The sequence below is a fragment of the Chelonia mydas genome, chromosome 6, assembly GCF_015237465.2.
Source record: "Chelonia mydas isolate rCheMyd1 chromosome 6, rCheMyd1.pri.v2, whole genome shotgun sequence".
NCBI classification, from domain to species: Eukaryota; Metazoa; Chordata; order Testudines; family Cheloniidae; genus Chelonia; species Chelonia mydas.
The window spans coordinates 21,616,559-21,633,630 of record NC_051246.2 but is presented as its reverse complement, the minus strand read 5'-3'; the positions used below and the strand labels follow the sequence as shown (position 1 = coordinate 21,633,630).

General features: G+C 46.9%; 1 protein-coding gene across 3 annotated transcripts in view; it reads left to right on the top strand.

Moving 5' to 3' along the window:
* The window catches only part of IGHMBP2 (immunoglobulin mu DNA binding protein 2), a 77,899-nt gene extending 63,576 nt beyond the window's left edge, over nucleotides 1-14,323 (top strand). For 2 of the 3 annotated variants that reach the window (XM_043547912.1, XM_037899512.2), the window contains 5 exons: nucleotides 3,080-3,174; nucleotides 3,691-3,814; nucleotides 6,449-7,288; nucleotides 8,666-8,850; nucleotides 13,758-14,323. In XM_043547912.1, coding sequence (XP_043403847.1) covers nucleotides 3,080-3,174; nucleotides 3,691-3,814; nucleotides 6,449-7,288; nucleotides 8,666-8,850; nucleotides 13,758-13,949 — 1,436 coding nt within the window. In that variant the 3' untranslated portion in view covers nucleotides 13,950-14,323. Of the gene's footprint in view, nucleotides 1-3,079; nucleotides 3,175-3,690; nucleotides 3,815-6,448; nucleotides 7,289-8,665; nucleotides 8,851-10,826; nucleotides 11,033-13,757 lie in introns of all 3 variants that reach the window. The other variant, XR_005225411.2, reaches the window with a different exon arrangement.
* The last annotated feature ends 2,749 nt before the right edge of the window (nucleotides 14,324-17,072 follow it).

Here is a 17,072-nt window from a genome sequence, read left to right as displayed (position 1 = left end):
ACAAATCAATGTTTCTTGCAGGCGGCAGTGCCAGTTTAACTCCATGGATCAGTCGGCCAAGAGTCTGGAGACAGGAAGAATGGGCCCAGCCCCCTGCTCTGCTGGCCTAGAGCATGACACTTGGCATGTGCTGCATGCATTGGGGTTTCTGGGTGGCGACACAATGGACTAGGACCATAGCCGCACCAGCTGCTGCTCGTTAGAGCTGGAGAAGGCTGGAAGAAAACAGACTGAATCGCCTTGGATCAGATAATGGGGGTTTAATACCACACAGATTGTCACACCAGCCAGGAAATGGTGGGCAGAGCTGTGAGTTTTCAGCACGGAGTGTCACCCTCCACGCTGAACTCCCATTTGGTTTGTGCTGTACAGTAGTCTACGGGGTTGTTGCTTTAATTGCCTTGGAGTATCACTTTGTCAGATCTTTATTGTAACACATTAGGTACATAAACCTCTACATTAAATGGGACAGTAGCGGTTTCACTATATTAATATAATGAGCTTCCAAACAGGGAGAAAGACCAGAGCAATGGGGACAGTGTTTTATGTTGGCAAATTAGTTGGGCAATAATGATGAAATGTTATCCCTTGGCATTACATAAAGCAGTGAATTTCATGTCTTTCCTGTATCTGATGGGGCTCACTTAGCCCTGTGTTTTAGGAAGATTGGCTTATTTTGATTAGCGTACATCGTACATAAATGTTAGGAAGGAGAGCAGAAAAGCGAGCAGCTCTGACTTCCTCATACCAGCCATTTACACAGTGTATCATGGTGATGCTTGAACACTGTAATCGTCTGAGACCAGAAGTAAAAGCCCTCTCCCCCAACCCCTATATGATGGCTGCTAGTACGATAGCACACCCTCGCCTAGATTTCAAGCTCTCTGGGGCAGGGACTGTCTTCTTTGTTAGTTGTCTGTGCAGTGCTATATCGTGCCTGGCACAACAGATCCCTGATCCTTGACTGAGGTTCCCAAATAATAATAACCAAGCGTACCCAAAACTTTCGGCTTCTCCTCTGGGCCAGCGATGCTATGGACTCCCTGCCCCACACGCCGTCACCTCTACAATAGCCTGGATTTTTTTCCTTGTTCACCAAGTATCTATCTGCCACATGGCAATGCAGCCTGCTTGACAACTAGGCTGCCCATTTCAGGGATTAATGTTTTTTTTCTCTGCTCACTAGCCCAAATCCCGTGCTTGGAATGTGCATGACATTGAAAGTTCCAAGTGTCATGCTCTAGTTTCCTGGGTCTGAATGCTGCTCTGGCAAGTCAGACCTTAAGAGAACGTCGCCGTCTTTACCAGCTCGGCCTTTTTAACCTTCTTTCAATTGAAACTCATCTGTCTAGATGAGGTACTTTTATGACCCCCGTTACCACAGTATCTGAGTGCCTCACAATCTTTATTTCTCCTCACAACACTCCTGTGAGGTAGGCAGTGCTATTCTCCCTATTTTACAGATGGGGAACCAAGAGACTGAGTGGCTTGCTCAAAGTCATGCAGGAAGTCTGTGGCAGAAGAGGGAATGGAACCTCGTCTTCCTAAGTCCCAGGCTTGTTGCCCTAACCACTGGGCCACCCATCACCTCAAAGAACCTAGTTTTAGCAACTAAAGCTCTGATTCTGCAAACTTACGTGCTTGGCTACTCGCTTGCAAAAAGTTAAGCATGGGCGTAATAAGTGTTTGAAGGATCAGGTATTAATACCGTCTCCCATGAGCTTCTAGAGCTAGACCAGTGCTTTGGACCATTGAAAGCCAAGATTCCAAGCTCTTAGACAGAACCCTGTGTACTCTGGGACAAACTGGACCTAAATTCTGCAATAAGATCCCTGGACTCTGCCACATTCTGGTGTGGCAGACTGGAAATTCAATGGCCATTACCTTTAAACAAAAAATTTGATTTTTAAAAAGTATTAAATACAACCATAGGTAACCGCCAGTCCAGCAGCCCCCAGGGTATTTCTTTTCATGTTAAATTCAATTTATTTTTTGCTGTCCCCATATTTATAGTTTTCAATAGGCAACTGATGTTGGTATTGACAAAGAGTAATTGAACTATAGAAGTTGCCAGGGGTTTGGTGGGTGTGTGTGTTGGGGGAAAGCTGGAAGTTTTGGCAGTTGAGCATGACCCTTGTTAGGTTTGTAAGTTTTAGCACTGAGGAAGGGGTGGGAGGTATTATGGGATAGGCACATTAGCTGGCTATTGCTAAAATGATTAACGGGGAAATAGTTAACAATGTTCACATCTACATCACCTTCTTCAGGATTCAGAGTTAACACTCATTGAGCTGAATGAGGTGATTTTTTCTTCTCAGAGCTACTGAGTCAGGCTCTCTGCAGCCTCAGGAAAATAACATTGCATCTCTTACACTTGGATGGCATTTTCAAGGTTGTCTTCACAACCATGGGAGATAGAAACTTTCTAATTAAAAGTTTAGATTCTAGATCACAATGAGAGAGGGTAGATTCTGCAGCAAATTTCATTGCTGTGTAATACACAGGGCCCTGCTTCTCAACAAGATAAAGTACTGACAACTGAAATCATATCTGAATTGAAATGGGAGGATGGGAAGAAGCCTGATGATGATCAGAATGCTGTGATCATATGTTTAAATGGCTAGATATCTTATGATCTGGGAGAGCTAGAAATAAATGGACAGGAAACTGGGGAGTCCTAGCTTTCCAGCAGTATATAGCAATAAGCTCCATCCAAGGAGATCGTGGGATGGAACCCATTAAGACTGTCACTGATCCTCTGTTTGACAGTGCTTTTTTAAGCACTGGTGCAGGGGTTACTATAACAAGCCTTTTCCTGTCTCTGACATTTTCACTGAACCCTGGAGCTTTCTGTCCACGCTGGTGCCATGATATATAAATCTGATTTATGGAAAATGTCCAAAGTCCAGAGGGTGCCTTTAAGGATGCAGTTGAGTTAGTTTGGAAAATGTAGCTTTTCTTAATCACTGCAGCAGAAGTGAGTAGTTGAGTGGCCATCACCTTTTGGCTTTACCTGTCAACGTCCCCTGGAGTGAAATCGCCTGTTCTTGATTTACTGCTGGGTTTGTTTTTTCTCTAGGGGAAGTGCATCTTGTCGGCTTGCACGTCCAGGCTTTGGTGGAAGCTGGTGTTAAAGCAAGAGACATTGCTGTCATTGCTCCTTACAACCTCCAGGTGAGCGCACAGTACCCCCTACACAGCTTTTCAAGCTGAGTGTAGAATGAATACACCAGAACAAATCCAGATTCGTTGGTATTTTAGAATAGTACTTAGTATGTTAAAGGTTCAGAGCTCAATAACCAATCCTACCTAACTCTCCCTAGTATCCTCATGTTGCAGATGAGGATGCTGAAACAGAGGGCCAGCCCTCTGCTGGTGTAAATGGGTCTCACTTCAGGGGAGCTGAACCAATTTTTACCAACTAGGGATCTGGCCCAGCAGGATTAAGTGACTATTCCAAGGCCACAGAGGGAATCCGTGTCAGAGATGGGACTGGAACTAAGGTGGTTCTTCACTAAAAGTCCCATGACCAGTCCCTTGGGTAATAGTCCTCCCCCTTAGGATATGCAAGTTCAGGCATGCATGAATATGGAGGAAGGCGTGCACCTTCCAGGAGGGGGAGATATTGTTTTCATCCTTCTTATCTTGCATTTACCTTGTCCTTAATATGTGCATGTCCTTGTTTTTCAGGTGGACATGCTAAGAGAGCATCTTTGTCACCGATATCCAGAGCTGGAAATTAAATCAGTAGATGGCTTCCAGGGACGGGAGAAGGAGGCTGTCGTGCTCTCCTTTGTGAGATCCAATCGGAAGGGTACGTGTTCCGTGCTGGACAATATTTTGGGGGTAGAGGAAACTTGATCACATAAGGAAATGGGAATCATTTAACAATGCAAAGTTCTGCGTTGCCAATTCTCGTGATTTTTTTATTGCAAGCCTCTTGAGAGCTGGTGTTTTTTTCTGAAGTCCCGGCTTTTGGAGCCACGTGATTACCTGAGAATCACAGCTCTCTTTTTTTTTTTAAAACAAGTAACTTTGTAGCCCTCATTATTGCAGAGAAAAGCTTGAAACTATGAACCCCAAGGGCTCACACAGCAGAAAGTAAATAAGAACTCAACGTGTATTATTTTTAAAATCTCATGATCCATACATCCTCAAAAAGTGAGGAGAATGGCTTGACTCATTTTTGAATCCTTTGGGTTGGAAGTCCTGCACTCACATCACCGGCTTCTTTCTTGGATGCAAGCCCCAGGCATTCCCCACAGAACACTGAGTTCCTGGGGAAGCCTGTTTTTTGCAGGCTTCCTCCCTTAGAGAAAGAGCAACCCGAATCTGCTATTGTAAATAATGCATAACACTGTTTGTTTTCAGAGCAAAATCTAGGGCAGAAAATTGGGGTCTTTCCTATCAGTGAATACAGCGGAAGATAATAGCTGAAATGAGGCTAATCACCTGAAGCTGGAAGTCTTCTTCACTGGAGGTTTTCACAAGGAGACTGGGTAGCCATCTGTCTTGGATGGTTTAGACACAACAAATCCTGCAGCGTGGCAGGGGTTAGACTAGACGACCCTTGTAGTTCCTTCTAACCCTGTAGTTCTTCTTAGACTCAATCTGCTGAACCATGTAATTGGGGCCCATTGCAACACATCTTGCGCTATCTGAACCATAAGGATTATCATTCAGAATCATTTCTATAGCACCATAAATGTGCATCCAGAGGTGAAAGTAAGCCGGTACGGTACAGTACGGTGTACCGTCCGGAGCCGGTACACAGCTGACCGTACCGGCAGGGGGCAGCTTCCCTAGGCCAGCAATTTAAAAGGGCCTTGGGCTCCCAGCAGCGCCAGAGCCCCTAGCCCTTTAAATCGCTGCCAGAGCCCTGGGGTAGCAGCGGTGATTTAAATGGCCTGGGGATTTAAAGGCCCCGCCCCTTCTGCCTGATGCCCCGCCCCTTCCACATGAGGCTCCCCCCAGCTCAGGACCCCAGCCCCTCCCTTAAATTACTTACACCCTTGTGTGCATCACACCTTTCAGACACAGAGCGAGACCCAAAGGGCTTACGGTCTAAGACAGTTACAGACGAGACATTGAACAGTGGTTAGGGAAAGGAAGGGGTGCAGGGTTTGAAGAATGAGAGAAGGAGTTGGGAAGGATTCATGGAAGAACTGTGATTTGAGAAGAGATTGACGGAGAAGAGGGGGCGTCGGTGGATTAGAACAGGCTGATGACTGAAAGCCATTAGTAATCAGGGACTCACTGCCATGTGACGGCTGTCGGTGACTTACCCAGAATGAATTCAGTATGGGTGGCTACATCCCCAAACTCCCCATCACAGTCTGCCCCTGTTGTCATCTAGTTGGCATCTGAGCAGAGGCGTCACAGTGGGTGACAGCACTTCACTAAGGACAGGAGCCCAAGTCCTATTTCCCAAGGTGTGTACATCACAGAAACCCCACACTTTGACACTGCTGGCAGCCTCTGCCCAGTGAAGGCCAGCAACCAAAACGCCAGGTCGTGGAGCACAGAGACGTGGTCACACGCAATTAGCTATTAAAATCCAATGTGGCTTGATTCGTTCTGTATCGTGATCCTCAGGTGCTCAGAATGAAGCTTGTCACCTCGATCTGCGTAACGTTTATTTTTCCAGTTGTCTCCGATTTATCCATAGAAGCAGGAGACTTGGGAGCCGCCCACACTGGCCTTCTCACTAGCTGAGCTGAGTCATTCTGGCATTTGCTATCTATTATTACTGCTCCTTGAGAAAATAGCCAGAGAGCAGAAATAGACTGGGGATAATCTCCTACATGTTTGTTATTTTTAACCCTTCGTCTGTGTGGGTATGGGGGAGGGGGTGTAGCTTGGGATTGGTATATTTCTCTGCTTGTGAAAGTGAGACTAGTATCGATAGCTGGAGACAGACGGTGGGTGGGCAGGTGCCGTGAAGGCTGATTTCTGCCCGTGTGTCATAATCCTAATATGCAGCTTCCCCTTCTATTTCAGGCATTTCCTGCTGTTGCTTTCCTGAGCCCTGATTATAATCCATTCAGACAGTAGCTCTTGTATGCATTTATCTGTTCTCTGTCACCTGTTCGCTATATAAGTATTGTTAGTTCCATTTAGCAGATGGTGAAACTGAGGCAGAGGTTGAATGACTTGTCCAAGGCCATAGAGGGACTCAGCAATAGAGCCAGGACTGGAACTCCGGAGTTGTTGCCTCCCAGCTCCATGGTCAGGCCACTAGATCCTGGGCTCCCTACTATCTCACTCTGCAGCCAATACAATATCTTGGGCCAAATCCACAGCTGGAGTAAACCCCTGGAGTTCCAATGATCTGTGCTGATTTACACCAGCTGAGGGATCTGGCCTTTAGTATGGAAACATTGCTGTTTGCGTGGCCAACCACCCATGCTGTTGTTTCTGATGGCCCGAGGGGTTTTGTGTTTTGTAGGCGAGGTGGGTTTTCTTGCTGAAGACCGGAGGATAAACGTGGCCGTGACTCGGGCACGCCGCCATGTGGCAGTCATCTGTGACTCGCGGACCGTCAGCAGCCAGGCCTTTCTGAAACGGCTGGTGGATTATCTGAGTGAGCATGGGGAGGTGCGGACGGCCTTTGAGTACCTCGACGACATCGTGCCAGAAAATTACTCTCACGAGAACTCTCAGGGTCATGGTGAGCAAGGGGCAGGGTCTAAAACCAGCACAACCTCTGCTCTGAAACCTCCATCTGAAGGCCGGAAATCCAAATCAAATCCAGCGAAACCATCCACACGCAAGCCAGCAGCAGGTCCCTTGCAGAGTGTGAAGGAGGCCAGGGTGGAAAGACCAGAGATGAAAGACAATTCAGGCAAGTTCAGAGCCATGATGGTGGAGTTTCTGGAGAGCAGCGAGATGCAGTTGGATTTCCCTTCATCCTTAAACTCGCACGACAGGATGCTGGTGCACCAAATGGCCGAAGAATATGGGTTGCAGCATGTAAGCACCGGGGAGGGGAGAGAGAGGTACATCAGTATCAGCAAGAGAACCACCACCATCAGCTCCCCTCCAGTGAATGCGGGTGGCAGTGAGCAAACCCTGCCTGCCGAATCTCAAAGCCCTGCAAAAGAGGCGCTAGCTCCTGTCAAGAAGGGAGGAAGCAGCATAAACTCAGGGAAAGTGGATCTGAAAACGCTGCACCTGGAGAGAATGCAACGGGAAAAAGCCAAACAGGAAGAGAGGGTCAGAAAGAATCAGGAGCTGAGCACCAATTTGCAGGAAATAGCTGGAAGGAAACACAAAAATGAAGCCAAAGGTAGGCTCCTCCTTCCGGGGATTTCCAGGGCTTTTCCAGGGCTTTTCCGCTTTCCCCGCCTTTAGGAAGATTCACTATTTCCATAGCAAAAGCCAGTCACACTTCAGGCTTCCCATTGTCACTGCTCCCTGGGCTCTTCTCAGAAGAGCCGAAGAAAATTAAGGTGCCCAGCTCTCGCTGAAATTCAGTGGGTGCCTAACTCCCTTAGGCTGCTTTGAAAATCCCAGCCTAAGACTGTAGCTATGTCAGACCTCTGAACATTGCACTGCTTTAGTAAAGTACTCCCAGCTACAGCCTGTTTCTCTGCCTCTGCTCAGGGATAGAACAGGCCCTTTCTGAATAGCGCCCCCTTTGGCCTACATGGGGAGAAAAGCACCGTGGCACGGCCAGGGTTGGCCTGGGTCAGCTGGCTCAGGGGGCTTGGGCTGTGTAGACATCGAACGTCTACACGGCAATTTTTCAGCCCCGGAGCCCGAGCCCAGCGAGCCCGAGTCAGCTGACCCGCTAGCCAGGGGTATTCTATCCCCAGAGAGACGTAGTCTTGGACAGTTGCCATGAGATGGGGGGGATTCAGTAGAATTATTGACCATGCTTAAATCGAGGGCGTGCAGGGCTCTCATTAATTCCCTGCATTTCCCCTCAGGGGGTGAGCTTTGTATGCGTCCATAGAGCATCTGACTTGACTTTCAGAAAGGTCACTGATGCTCATCTCCAAAGAAATAGCTCCTAGACGATCACAGGCTGGGGCCTGGATCTGTTTGTTATGTAGAATGGATTGGGAGCGGCACTCACCTGCTTAGAAATAGGCTTATTGACACATGGGGCAAACATTGGCGTGTCGGGGATGACGAGAGACACATGGGGCAAACGCTGGCGTGTCGGGGATGACGAGAAGGAGCTAGAAGTGTTTGAGGCTTAAGGCCACATGAGTCTTTAAACCAATGGCCAAGCTCCTCTAGCACAAGGAGCCCGCAACAATCTGTTTCAGCATTACCAGTGAGTGTCCTAACAATGCCCAGTCAGCGGAAGGCAGATAAACACCAGGGTGGTGAAGAAAAACAGAGGATGGGAACAATCGGAACGGGTTACAATCTGAGATGTCTGCTACCTACTGTTACATCTCCACTACCATGCATGTGTGTCAGTGGCCTATGCCATTTGGTACATCTCACTGTCGCATCTGGCTCTCCGCAACTGTTCTCGCTGATCAAGTCTGGTTGGCGGCGTTTTGGGGCCAAATCCTCTGCTGGCGCAAATGGGCCAACCTCTCTGGAATCTATAGAGCTGCATAACACCAGCAAGGAATGTAGCCCGTTGTCTGTCGAGTTCATTTGATTATGTTCAGGTAACCAGTTGGGTTTTTCCCTGGACTTCTAGGAAAGACTGTGGTTAAAACCGGAGCGGACAGCCCAGCTGAGGAAGATATCGATGCCCTGATTTCTGCTGCGGTGAAAGCTGACAGTGTCTGTGGTTTCCCCAGGTGTCAGGCCGGCGTTACCACCTTGGGACAGCTCTGTCTGCATTGCCACCGGCACTACTGCCTCAGCCATCGCATCCCAGAGGTATGAGCTGTGCGCGTCCGCCTCCGGCAGCCCCGAGGGGCTGGGTGAAGGCAGGGGGCTGAGCAGTGCCAGGAGCTGGCCGTCTGCTTGGTCTCTCGGCCAAGCTTGACCCAAGATGAATTTTTACGAGCTGGGATTGTGGAAGTGACTTTCCCAGCTGAACGTTCTGAGGCTGATTTCCTTAGCCTTGCTCTTGGCTTCTCAGAGAAGTTTAAAATGAGGGCTCTGCTCCTGGATCTGAGCACCTTTTCGTTCCGGAGGAAACCCTCTACGTCAGGAGCATTTGTAAAAAGTGAATGCAAAGAGCGTACAGGTTTTGTTAGCCGTACACAGGCTACAAAGTCCTCCTGGTGGTAGCTGCTTCTCTCTCTTACTGATCTCTGACATTCACATTTCTAGAAAATAGAAATAGAAAAAAAGAGAGGATGATCTTGGCACTGGATTGGGGATCTGAAAAGGTGGATTTCATTCCCAAGTCAATTCGGGCTTGATCCCGAGAGCTGCTGAGCACTCTGGCCCCAATAAAGCAAAGCATTTAGGCATGTGCTTACGGGCTTTGCTGGATTGGGACCAGAGTGCTCAGCAGGATCAACCCTTAAATTCTCTCGGCTTCAGATCCCCATCTGTAAAATGGAGATAATAGCGCTTCTGTCTCCCATCCTTGGGACTGTGTAGGTCAGGGGTGGGCATACGTTTTGGCCCAAGGGCCACATCGGGGTGCAAAACTGTATGGAGGGCCAGGTAGGGAAGGCTGTTCCTCCCCAAACAGCCTGGCCCCCACCCCCTATCCGACCCCTCCCACTTCCCGTCCAATGTCTGCCCCCCTCAGAACCTCCAACCCCCCTTCTCCTTGTCCCCTGACCGCCCCCTCCCGGGAACCCCGCCCCTAACCACCCCCCGGGACCCCACCCCCTATCCAACCCTCCTTGCTCCCTGCCCCCTGACTGCCCCAACAACTATCCACACCCCTCCCCCCTGACAGGCCCTCCAGGACCCCACTCCCTATCCAATCCCCTCTGTTCCCCCTCCCCTGTCCCACCCGAAACTCTGCCCTATCCAACTGCTCCCTGTCCCCTGACTGCCCCCCGGGACCTCCTGCCCCATACCCAACCCCCCCGCTCCCCGCCCCCTTACCATGCCGCTCAGAGTAGCATGTCTGGAGCCGCGCCGCCTGGCCAGAGCCAGACACACTACCCTGCATGAGCGCGCAGCCCCACCGCCCAGAGCGCTGGCGGTGCGGTGAGCTGAGGCTGTGGGGCAGGGGGCACAACGGGGGAGGGGCCGCGGGCTCGCCTCCCCAGCGGGGAGCTCAGGGGCCAGGCAGGACGGTCCCATGGGCCGCAGTTTGCCCACCTCTGGTGTAGGTAGGACAGTATCTAACACACTGGAGCCCCGGTCTCCGCTGGGGAGCCTAACCACTACTGCAATACTGGTAATAACCCTAATGAAACCAACACGCACCCTGCTGGAATGTGAGTGAGAAAGAGAAGCGAGGTTATGGTTAGCCCCCAGAGAGATGAGAAAATGGAGCATTTGCTCCTGTTGGTTTTTTACCCAGGGCTTTGTTTTGTGCCTTAGCTGTTTGGACTGATGTGAATTGTTTTCTGTTGATGGTAAAAAAAAAATCTCCTTTCACCTTTTTCTCCAGCAGATACTTGAGAAAGGTTTTACTTGCTGTCAAGGTTCAGGTCCAGCATGTGTTTTGTTTCCAAGCATGGGAAAACACTTTTTCCCCGATCTCTGGTTTTACTATTTTTATATGTAAGAAGTGAACAGGGTGTACAATTCTGCACGTCCTTGGATTCAGTTACTAGACTATGCCGTCAGAGAGCGCTTAAACCCAGATCTGAGGGTAGGCAGTGTAACGATGGGTTAGCGCTGAAATAATGCAGCTCTTTGGAGTCCTTTCCCTCCCACTGAGTCTGAGTCACTTCCTCTCTGCAGATCTCACCTCAAAACCTGTCTTTCCTCTTCAGCTCACAACTAACACTCAGGCCTTGTCTACGCTCTGGGGGGAGATCAATCTAAGTTACACAACTTCAGCTACGTGAATAACGTAGCTGAAGTCAACATACTTAGATCTACTTACCGCGGGGTCCACACTACGCGATGCTGACAGGCGTCTTCACTAGACCCGCTAAATCAACTGCCGATGCATCGATTGCTGCGCATTGATACCCCGGTAAGTGTAGACAAGCCCTCAGTGTTCTTGCTGTCCATGGCATCTTGATGTAGAAGATGCTCCTTAAAACCCTCTACCTATATTAATATCAATGCTTAAACACTGAAGCATGAGGTTTAATATCCCTTCAGAATTTTTGTTGTTGTTAATTATAACAACTCAGGATAGTCTTGAAATTAAAGGAGCTAGAGATTTACCCATTGCTGCCAGGGCATAGCTGGGATATGAACCCAGAACCTTTGGAACTGGAGGCCAGGGCCATACATGTAAGTCACACAGGTAGTTAGGGTTCAGAATTGAGTAAATTCAAGTAGCTCATGGTCACTGGTTCTAAACTTCCCTGTTCTCATACACCTAATCAGTTCCTCCCTTTCAGTAAGTAGATCTGAGGAAGCTTCTCCTTGTTTGGAGGTTTTGATTTCTGATTCAAAAAGTTGTGTCCACATGTTTGGCTGAACAAGTTACCAAGCCAGTCTCTCTGTAAACTTCCTCCATGTTACTCTTCCAATGCACCCGAGTCTCCGTATTCCTAGACTGGACTTCTCCTGAGCAGGCTTCCTGCTGGGCCAGATTGCATGGCAGTTTGATGCAGTTTCCACCAGGAAATATGAGATACCGTCAAATTGATTTGTCATACGTGCCACACCCAGAATCTGCACTCAGCTCTGCAGAGATGAAAAGCGAGTACATATGAACTGCCTGTGCCACCCTGTCAGATATTCACAGACTTTAAGGCCAGAATGGATAAGGGACTGTTATGATCATCTAGTCTGACCTGCATAACACGGGCCGTTACATCACCCACCAGAATATCCTCTATACTTCTAAGAACATAGCTGGTTCTGTAAACTATCAGTGTAGATTATTCCACTGAAAAAACAAGATCTATTTCTATGGCAAAGAATATTTGTATTTATGTTAATTCAGAATCTGGTTTGGACAGAATTTCATTTCATGCAGAATCTAATTGAGATCCTTTCTTTGACGAATTGTAATGAAGAATTAAATGGGAATTAATTGTAAGGATAAAATCTGCTTCACTACCTTTTTGTTGCTTGTTTATTTGGGTTCAGCAGGTCAGACTTTAGTCTGATCTAATAAGGGGCCAGGCTTGCCATTAACATCAAACCAAACCTCTTAGCTCCTATTGGGATTGATGTGCATGTGGGGACTGAACAGTGTTTATAAAGGGTCCAGTTTTTTTCCTAATAAAGACCCCAATTCAACAAAGCACTTAAGAGTATGCCTATCTTAAACACATGTGTAAATCCATTCCTATTCAGCAAAGCCCTTGTTAAATCCCATTTAATGGGATTTAATATGTGCTGTTTAAGAATTTTGCTGAATAGGCTTGATATTATTCAATAGTTTAGGTACATGCTTAAGTACCTGGCTGAACTGGGGCCAAAGTCAGTGACAAAACTCCCACTGATTTCAAACGGTACCAGATAGGGCCCCAAAGGTCCCAAAATGCCGATTAAAATGACTTTGTGCAATTCCATATTTAATCTCCCTCAGTGATCTTTAGATGATATACATCATCTATGTGAAGATTTTTGTAACTGTCAGCACTGCAAGCTGTTGCTGGCATCTGAAAACCCAGCTGTGTTCTCTCTCTCTGGCCATGTAAGCCGTGGTAACAAAGACTCCAGAGTAAGAATTTAGATGGCAGTAATTTAAGTGGCAGTTGCATATGGCAGATCAGAATCCAGTTCTTTATTCCTTAACATTTATTATTTATATTATTGTAGTGCCTAGGAGTGCCTCAGTCATGGACCGTGACTCCACTGTGCCAGGCGGTCTACAAACACCGAATAAAAAGATAGTCCTTGCCCTAAAGAGTTTACCAGCTGGCCCTGTAGTACTAACTAGCAAAAATGTTTGTCATGTCAGTAAAAGAATCAGGTAATATGACTCTAAGGGTCTGTCTACACTGGGAAAATGTCAAACTGGTTTTAAAATAGGTTGAACTAACCCGATTAGGTAAACTGGTAAGAGCATTAGTTTCAGCCTGGTTTTAAGTGATTTAAGGTGGCCTGACCCTGTCTTACAGAACCAGTAATGATCTTAAAAAGAGTTGAGTGAATCAGGCCACCTTAAGCAGAGTCTTCACTACAGTTCTGTCCAGTTTTGAAACTGGTTTAGCTGACCTGATTTTAAAACCAGTTAGAAAATTTCCCCAGTGTAAATAGGCCCAAGCACACAGAAGGGGCAGATATTTGAATAAAAGGTGCCTTTTTTTCCCCCCACAGTCACTTTTCTGACTTTAAGTGCAATACCTGATTGATAAGACCTATTTTAGATGCGTTCCCTCAATGAGAGCGAAAAGAAATAGCGGACATTAACACCGCAGGTTAGAAAACAGAGTTAATATTTCACCAGATGGTATGAGAGAAGTTTAAAAAATCCGGTGACTCAGATGATGGAGCAATGATCTCCCAAAATGTTTAGACTTTGTGAAGGAAATACTTAAGCTGTCTAAAGGGATGATTTAATTACTGTGTGTATTCTATCGGGCAAATGACTTGTGTATTTTGTTTCTGAATTAAAAGAGCTATAAATAACCAGTGGACATTTTTATGGACTGTGAAGTATGCTCAAGCTTAGAAGTCTGCATGAGGAACTTCAGGTTCTAACAATGCCACTCATTCATAAGGCATCTTCTGGGTAACATCTCAGGGCAGTTCCAGGTCTTCCACCAAAATTATTGTTTTGTCTCCTACAGGTTCATGGGTGTGGGGAGAAAGCCAAAGCACAAGCTCGGCAGAGAATTAGCAGAGAAGGAATTCTCTATGCTGGGAGTGGATCAAAAGACAAGTCACTGGACCCAGCAAAAAGAGCTCATCTCCAGAGGCGCCTGGATAAAAAACTTAATGAATTGACCAGCCAGAGAAAGAGCAAAAAGAAAGACAAATAAAAATGAGGGATTTGCTCTCAGTAGAGTCTGAATTCCATCATGTTTCCCTTTTGGGACTGATATTCCAGTTGAACACACAGGGATGTGAAAAACCAATGGAGATCTTAAATCTATGGCCTTTGTAACTTGAGTTCGTATTGTGCTGAAGACAGAAAAAGGACCTTTTCGTTTGGAAGTGTGTAAAGCTTAGAGCTGCTCTGTGACTGTATGATGTGCTGCAAAATAAATATCAGTCAAGACCAATCTAAAATGCACTGCTGGTAAGGGTGGGGTAGGGGAGGAGGGAAGGTGATTTGCTTTGTTTGGCTCATGGTAATGTATACGGAGAGGATGCACGGAATTACAATAAAGAATGGTATAAAACCCCGTAAGCAGTAAGCTGTCAATGTGACATTTCATTGTGATACTCTAATAAGAAGTTAAATGTCCATGGGATATGATGTAAGAACCTCATAACCAGTGGGGTGGGAACAACTTAGCCTCAGGTGACTATGCATTAAGGAAACAACAGAATAAAAATCGTATAACCAATTCAGTTTCTCCAGCCCAGAAATCTCACTTGTGTACTGAAGAACAAACAAGATTTTTGAGTCAGAATGAAATGAAATTTTCCAAGTTACTCAACCGGGTCTTCTGTGCTAACCAGTGTGAAAAGGCAGTCAGGACAAGAGTCTTCCATCTCTGAATGGTAAACATTTTAGCTGCCACATGTGCCCCTCTACTAAACATTTTAAATGAATTGGAATATGATCAGGCATATTCTAAAACCTTGACCACAAGGTAGAGGTTGAGTGAGCCACTGGCAACTTAACAGACCACTTCTATGACTGAGCGGACACGGTGCCCCCAAAATGCTTGGTGTGGGCTGTATCTAGGAAGCACAGCAGCTCCTACCCCTTGGCTCACTTCTGTACTAGTGTGCAGTAGATATTGACCCTGTTTAAGATTTGGGTTATATCTGGTGTATTTGGAGGACAGAATGACGGTTAGATAAATATCTGCCTTGAAAGAAACCTCATTAAATATCTGCACTTTCTTTCCCCATATCTCTTTGTACTTAAGAAGTGGGGAGGGACCGCTTTGGGCACTAAGGGTGAAATTCACCTTTGGGCAGAAAATCAGCACAAGGCCTGAACACTTCTCAAGCCCTGTCAACATGGCTTAATGATGCAAAAAGCTTTGTGCAGGCCTTCTGGGTTGGAGGGATTTTGCCCCCAAAGAGTAAAGATTGGGGTCAGTTACATCTGAGAAGCCAGGGTTTCTTAATTAAACTTCAGCAGGGAACACAAAGGGTTCTGTGGCCACCTTGTTTTAAAGGCTGTAAGAAATGGAGAATCTCCAAAAACTTGGAGTAAGGAGAATCAGAAACAAACATTTCTTCACCTTCTGAATGCACCAAATCTGAGACACACAGTCCAGAAGGAGAGGAGGCAGGAAGCCATAGGCCATGCCAAGAAGGAGGTGTAATATGAAGCCAGGCCGGTGCCAAACTCTCAAACCTCCCCCAGGCAAAGTATGTGTGTTGCCAGAGCGAGGGTTGATCAGACATACCCCCATATCTCTTCAGAAAGTGCCTTAAAAGAATGTTGCAGTTAACCCCAAAAACAGTGAATTTGAAAAAAAGATGGAAAAACCTTAATTTTCAAAATGTAAGGTTCAGCATTAAAATGCAAACAGCAGCCACCACTGGAAATGCTTAGCTAAGGTCACCCAACCAAGCTTCACTCTGGTCCTCTTCCACCACCAGGCTCCTATCTTCCTTCCCTTCAAACCGGCTCTCTACAATGTGGTCTTTTGGGGCTGAAGAATTTTTTGGAAGGGTTTTTGGTTGATAAAATCTCCGTGTTCCTAAGGGCTATGAGAAATCGTCTTCCCATCTGAAAACAATTCCTGGGTTTCCAGGCTCTCTCCCAGTGGACAGGAAGGCCATTGGGTTTGCTTATACTCCATCAAGTAAAGCAATGTTACCATCTTACCGAAGCTGCCTCCTGATTGCTTCAGGGAGGCAGCAGGGGAATCTTCACCCAGGGGTTTATTCAATGAAGTGGTGAGCACCTGCCATCCCCAGTGGAGTCAATAGAACAGAGCTTCTCAAACTGTGGTCCGCGGAGCTCCATTCAGGTGGTCTGCGGATAGTTCCTTCGAAGGTGCACACCTGGGCAGCTGCACACGAGAGAATGAAGGGCCACCCACCTAATTTGTGGAGCCGCGCAGGTGTGGCTCCACGAATTAGGTGCCTGGACCCTGGAGAAGACGCACATGTAAGGTGAGGTGGTGGCCTTGGAAGGAATGGGGGTAGGGGGGAGTGGGGTGAGAAGAGGGGGTGTGGGGAACTTGGGACATGCAGGGCTGCGGCAGCCAGAGAAAGAGGCAACTATCCTCAGCTCCAGGGCTGTGGCTGCCAGGGAGAGACCCCCCTCCTTTCCAGCCTCAGCTCTGGGGCTGCCGTGGCGGGGAAGAGAGGGCACATCCATCACATTAGAAAGGCAAGACTCTTGATATTAAAATGAGTTGTGTGCTTTTATTTGTAAACAAAAAATGTTAATTATTATTAAGGTTTTTTTTATATAGTGCTTTTATCCAAAGCGCTTTACAATACTTAGCTAATGGTACAAACGACTTTTGGAAAGATCATTAAGTGGTCCACCGAGACCCTCGGCAATTTTCAATTGGTCCGGGAAAAAAAAAATTTGAGAACCACTGCAATAGAAGCTGAGGTTACTCGGGACATGGGAGAATGGGACTCCAGCGGAGAAGCCATTTTTCTATGAAAGTGCACCTCATGTATTCAGACAGGATGATGCTACTTCAGAGGAAGAAGAAAACCAATTTGGGCACAGGTCACTTTGAACGTGAGGAGGAATATTTCAGGTTAACGGAGACCGTTTCCTTAAGCACCAATTTCTGCATAGTGCCTGGGATTTAAATACCATCTATGTACAGAGAGACCCAGCACTTCTCCTGTATGCAGCCACTTCAGAGCATTCCTAGTGCTCATGAATGCTGACAATGGTGGCTAGGGGGCCCAAAGGCGAATTAGGAGGCCATCCATGTTGACCATTCCTTTCCAAAACACTAGTAAACCGTGCAATAATATAAACATTATAATAGTAAGCAACGACC